The 5,550-nt window shown below is 39.4% G+C and overlaps 1 protein-coding gene across 1 annotated transcript; it reads left to right on the top strand.

The window, feature by feature from the left end:
* The first annotated feature begins 1,559 nt into the window (after window positions 1-1,559).
* On the top strand, window positions 1,560-4,101 carry LOC122778772 (protocadherin gamma-A2-like). The gene is made up of 2 exons (XM_044040870.1): window positions 1,560-4,020; window positions 4,096-4,101. The coding sequence occupies exons 1-2, from the start codon at window positions 1,639-1,641 to the stop codon at window positions 4,099-4,101; spliced, it is 2,388 nt and encodes a 795-aa protein (XP_043896805.1). The 5' UTR covers window positions 1,560-1,638.
* The last annotated feature ends 1,449 nt before the right edge of the window (window positions 4,102-5,550 follow it).

Here is a 5,550-nt window from a genome sequence, read left to right as displayed (position 1 = left end):
TCATGAAAATACAAATCATTCAATTACTTGCTTTCCCTTCCTTCGTAATCCTTTATAATTCACTTCCATGGAGTCACTTCGTTTTATAAATTAGTTCAGCCCTAATGCTGATGGTAAATTGTCTTTTGCCCCTTCAAGCTGTACATTTTGGAACATGATGTAGCCTGCGCGGCAACTTTCGTGTCTCTGTCCTTGGTGCTGAACCCAAATGTTTATTCTTGTAGTTTATTTTAAGGAGCATACAAACTCGGCCAAGGCATAAGGAATTTTGATAATATGATCCTTGGATTGATATGTAATATGTTTATTGTCAAGTAAACATCAAATCCTATTAGTTGGCAATTAGTTGCTTATTTGTTGACACCCATTTTATCACACATTTGACACACATTTTATCGTTGACAGACCATCTGGAGTATTACTATACATGCAACTTTAATTGTGTGTCAGGTTAATGTCATTTAAATGGAAAAAAACACTTGGGAACAGTAAATAAGTCTCAACTGATTATCTTTTGACATGATACTGAATACATGTCGATTAGAAGTAAAAAGTCAACAATGTACTGTAAAAACAAAGGCATACCATACATTCATAGAATCACATAATCCTTATCTACAGACTGTTGCATCTGTTTACTTTGTACACCAGAGAGACATTGATTCACAGTATAATCACTGTTCAGTGGTGAGTTATATTGTTATTTTTACCATCATATGTCATTTAAAAAAGATGAATTTGTCTTTTCTTTTAAACGCAGTCCCACTCTTTTTTCATCATGCATTGAAGATTAGTTTCTTGTGTATTTGGTTGCTTGTTTTTATTCTGCTTTACAGGCATTTGAAGGAATAAGGTTTTTCTTTAAAGCTTGTAATGTTGTGTGGCAATGAAATGATAATATCATCAGTGTTTTTGCTTGTTTTTTATCCTTGAGATTCTTGACAAATTCTGTCACAACATATCTCCTGTGTTCCTTTAGATGATTTTCTTTTTCAATTAAAGTTTGGAAATTGGTAGATATGCATCTGCCTGACTCCAGTTCATCTTCTCCTTATGTTTGTGCTGCTTGTGTAATTTAATTTGGTATTTGTTATTATGGTGTAAATATTAATGCTTTTTTACAGAATATTACAACATATACACAAATACAGTTTGGACTTATTGGCTTTTTTCATATATAAAACAACAATCATGGTTTAATCCTGGGGTTATGTAAATGCAGGTACAATTCTAATATAATCTATAAGTGTGGGGACATACTGTATGTATGTACTGTCTTTTTCTTGATGACTTTCTTGTAAGTGCACTGAACTAAATACATAGATCTTGTATGTGGACCGGAATCTTAGTGGTAGTGTGTGTTTTGATATGAATAGTGTCTAAATTTGTTCAGGTGTCAAGTGACTCTGACAGTATTTCCTTCGACTTTTTGAAACGAGTGTAATTGTTACACTCAACTCACGGTGTCACTGTACACCAGCAATTACAATATTAGAATCCATCTATCCTTTGTGGACAGACGTTTTTAGTCTCACATGAACCGGTTAACAGATCAGGACAGTCACGCTGGTTTGGTGTAGCTTTCAGCCTTTGGGGTAAATTTTGTATTATACCGATTCTTCGGTGTCTTTATGTTTGATGATGGTTTCAAAGACGACCTTGTTTCAGTCGTGCAGCTTCTATTTTCTCCTCCTGTTGTTCCGCATGGCGGATGGCGACTTGAGCTTTTCTTGTCCAGAGGATATGAAACGAGGATTCGTTATTGGAAATATAGCAAAGGAACTCGGGCTCAAAACGACGGAACTCTCAAACAGAAGACCCCGTATTGACGCAGATGGGACTGATAAACGTTACTGTGACATAAACCTGAGCAGCGGAGATCTGGTTGTGGCGGACAGGATTGACCGAGAGAGGCTTTGTGGCGAAAAGGCTTCGTGCATCATAAAATACGAGCTTCTGCTGGAGAATCCAATTGAGCTCCATCGGATTAATCTTCACATTCAAGATATTAATGATAATTCACCGCAATTTAATGACGAGTCTATCGATCTAGAAATTCGAGAATCCACAGTCAGGGGAGCACGTTTTGTGATAGGGGAGGCGCATGATGCGGATGTAGGACAGAATTCAGTTCAACAGTACAGCCTGAAGAAGAATGATAATTTTATTTTAGCTGCTAATGGAAACACAATCGAGCTTGTTCTTGACAAAGAGCTCGATCGTGAAAAACAAGGGGACATTAATTTGGTCCTCACAGCTCTAGATGGTGGTTCTCCTCAGAGATCAGGTACCGTAGTCATACACGTCACTGTGCTGGATGCTAATGATAACGCCCCAGTGTTCAGTCAGGCCGTTTATAAAGCCAGTCTGCCTGAAAACTCTCCTGTAGACACTGTAGTGGTCACTGTGAGCGCGACTGATGCAGACGAGGGAGTCAATGGAGATGTGACATATGACTTTGAACATGTAACTGAGGATGTGAAGAAGTTATTTAGTATTGACCGTAAATTAGGTGAGATACGAGTAATTGGTGATGTTGATTATGAAACTACTACATCATTTGAAATACGCGTTAAAGCGAAAGATGGGTTAGGGCTTTCTTCTTATGCTAAGGTCATAATTTCTATCACTGATATGAATGACAACGCGCCTATAGTCAATGTAAAATCTCTGACTAACCCCATACCAGAGAACACCACACCTGGTACAGAGGTGGGCCTCATTAACGTACAGGACAGAGACTCCGAAAAAAACAAACAGGTCCACTGCTCCATTCAGCAAAATGTCCCTTTTAAGTTAGTTCCTTCTGTTAAAAACTATTATTCTCTGGTGACAACAGGACAACTGGACCGTGAACTACTGTCTGATTACAACATTACAATCAGTGCCACTGACGAGGGCTCTCCACCTCTGTCCTCCTCTAAAACTGTTCAGTTATCTATAGCTGACATCAACGACAACCCACCTGTGTTTGAGGAACAGTCCTACAGCGCATATGTGACTGAAAATAACAAACCTGGCTCCACTTTATGTTCCGTGACTGCTCGAGACCCCGACTGGAGACAAAACGGTACAGTGATTTATTCTCTGCTACCTGGTGAGGTGAACGGTGCCCCGGTGTCCTCCTATGTGTCAGTGAACGGAGACACGGGGGTGATCCACGCTGTGAGGTCATTTGATTATGAACAATTGAGGAACTTTAAAGTCCAGGTGATGGCCAGAGACAACGGTTCTCCTCCGCTCAGCAGTAACGTGACCGTCAGTGTCTTCATATCTGATGTGAACGACAACTCTCCTCAGATACTGTATCCCGCCCTCGAGGGCAACTCCTTCATGACTGAGCTGGTCCCCAAAGCTGCACACGGAGGCTCTCTGGTGTCCAAAGTGATAGCAGTGGACGCGGACTCTGGACAGAACGCCTGGCTGTCCTATCATATAGTTACATCGACTGACTCGGGACTTTTCACAATTGGTGTCCACAGTGGAGAGATCAGGACACAGCGGGACATTTCAGAATCTGACAGCATGAAACAGAACCTTATTGTTGCGGTGAAAGATAACGGACAGCCCTCTCTCTCTGCCACCTGCTCCATGTATTTAATTATATCTGATAACTTGGCTGAGGTGACAGAACTTAAGGACATTTCTTATGATGAGAAGAATTCCAAACTGACCTCTTATCTGATCATCGCGCTGGTTTCTGTGTCCACTTTTTTCTTGACCTTCATCATCATTATTATGGGTGTGAGGTTTTGTCGCAGGAGAAAGCCCAGACTGTTGTTTGACGGAGCAGTCGCCATCCCCAGCGCTTATCTCCCTCCTAATTACGCAGATGTTGACGGCACAGGAACTTTACGCAGCAATTACAATTACGACGCCTACCTGACAACAGGATCTAGAACCAGTGACTTTAAGTTTGTGACATCTTACAACGACAACACACTGCCTGCTGACCAGACTCTGAGGAAAAGTCCCAGTGACTTTGCTGATGTGTTTGGAGACTTGGGGGTCTCTGTAGAGGTAGGGGCTTTTAAAACTTTTTGTCTTAGGTGCTGTATTTTGCTCTTGTTTTCCTCCTTTTCGCTTGTTCCCCAGTCTTAAATTCAAAGCCTTTGTTTCCACGTTTGTGATACATTTTTGGTTAATGCATTAGTCACTTGAAATGTGTGTTTTCCAAAAAGGGATTTGTCCGTGGGGTAACCCGCCTATCGCCTTATGTCATATGAAATTGGCACATTAACCCCGCGACCTTCAGATGGAGGATATCACGGCTGAAAATGGATGGATGTTTTTTTAAATGCCTCAATTTTGTATACTTATCTCGCATCACCAACACACACACACACACACACACACACACACACACACATTTTAATGATCAAGTGGCTGTGACTTACTCTATATCTACTGCTTCTATGGCTGATTCTGTCTCTTGTATTATTTAATAAGTGAACCATTTATGTTTACCTTCTCATAATCTGACAAGACTGATAATTTACAGTACATGGTTTTAGGTTAGAACATATTAGTCTTCTCGAGAAAGATTCGTCCAGCCCCACCCCCGCATGTTGCTTAACCAATGTTCATGAAGAAGTGTAAAATACAGTGGATGTGTTGTTTTAATTTGAATAATTAATTACCATATAAAAGTTCATCATTATAATTTTCTTATGCCATTACGACTACTACTACTGCTGCAATTATTGTAGTACTGCGAATAATACAATCCATATTTATTAGTAACCCTGAATAAAATAGTAATTTAAATTGATTTATAATGATTCGCAATCAATTATGTTTCATTATAAAATATGTATAATTATAAATGATTGTCTTGATACTATCTTTCATGGGGATTATTCCCGCTTTCGAACTTCTGGACTACAGTGTAGAGCTACTCATAGTTAAAACTGGCTCCACGTGACGAGCTAAAATTGCAAACTGCTGCTGATATATTACAGGTGCAATGACAATTTTTGGAATATGCAAAATAATGTCGATCACACAAGCTAATTCTGTACAAGACGGGGACCTTTCCTGTTTTTACACATTTTGCAGAAATGTGTTTTGTATTATCACTTCCTTATCATTTGAAATTGTTTACCTATATGTGTAAAATGTGTACCTTCAATTAAGGAAATAGTCTGCATACTCTATTATGTGCTATCATTATTGATCTTAAACCTTTGTAGACATAGACGTCATCATGATGGATTGTTTTTGAGCAAGCCCTGAAACCAAAATATGTATTTTGTAATCTTTATTCTTCGTGTTATCAGTTTCATTAAGGCTTTTCATTGTCACATAATTAACTGGTGATGTACTGAGGCTAGGAGTAGCTCTTTGGTCGTTGTGTTAAATGTTTCCAAGCATACACGTGTGAAGATGAAAATGTACTCATGGTGTCGCTGTCGGTTGACAGAAAATGTGCAATCACCACTCCACCCAGTCCCGCATTCATAGTTGAATTTTTTTTCTTTTCCAGATAATCTGTTGTATCCGTAGGCATGTTCTTTGCACACGTTGGTGTAGTGTTGGGTTTGTTTTACT

The sequence above is a fragment of the Solea senegalensis genome, linkage group LG12 (genome assembly GCF_019176455.1).
Source record: "Solea senegalensis isolate Sse05_10M linkage group LG12, IFAPA_SoseM_1, whole genome shotgun sequence".
Lineage (NCBI taxonomy): Eukaryota > Metazoa > Chordata > Actinopteri > Pleuronectiformes > Soleidae > Solea > Solea senegalensis.
The sequence above is the reverse complement of the archived record's forward strand: the minus strand, read 5'-3'. Positions and strand labels throughout refer to the sequence as shown.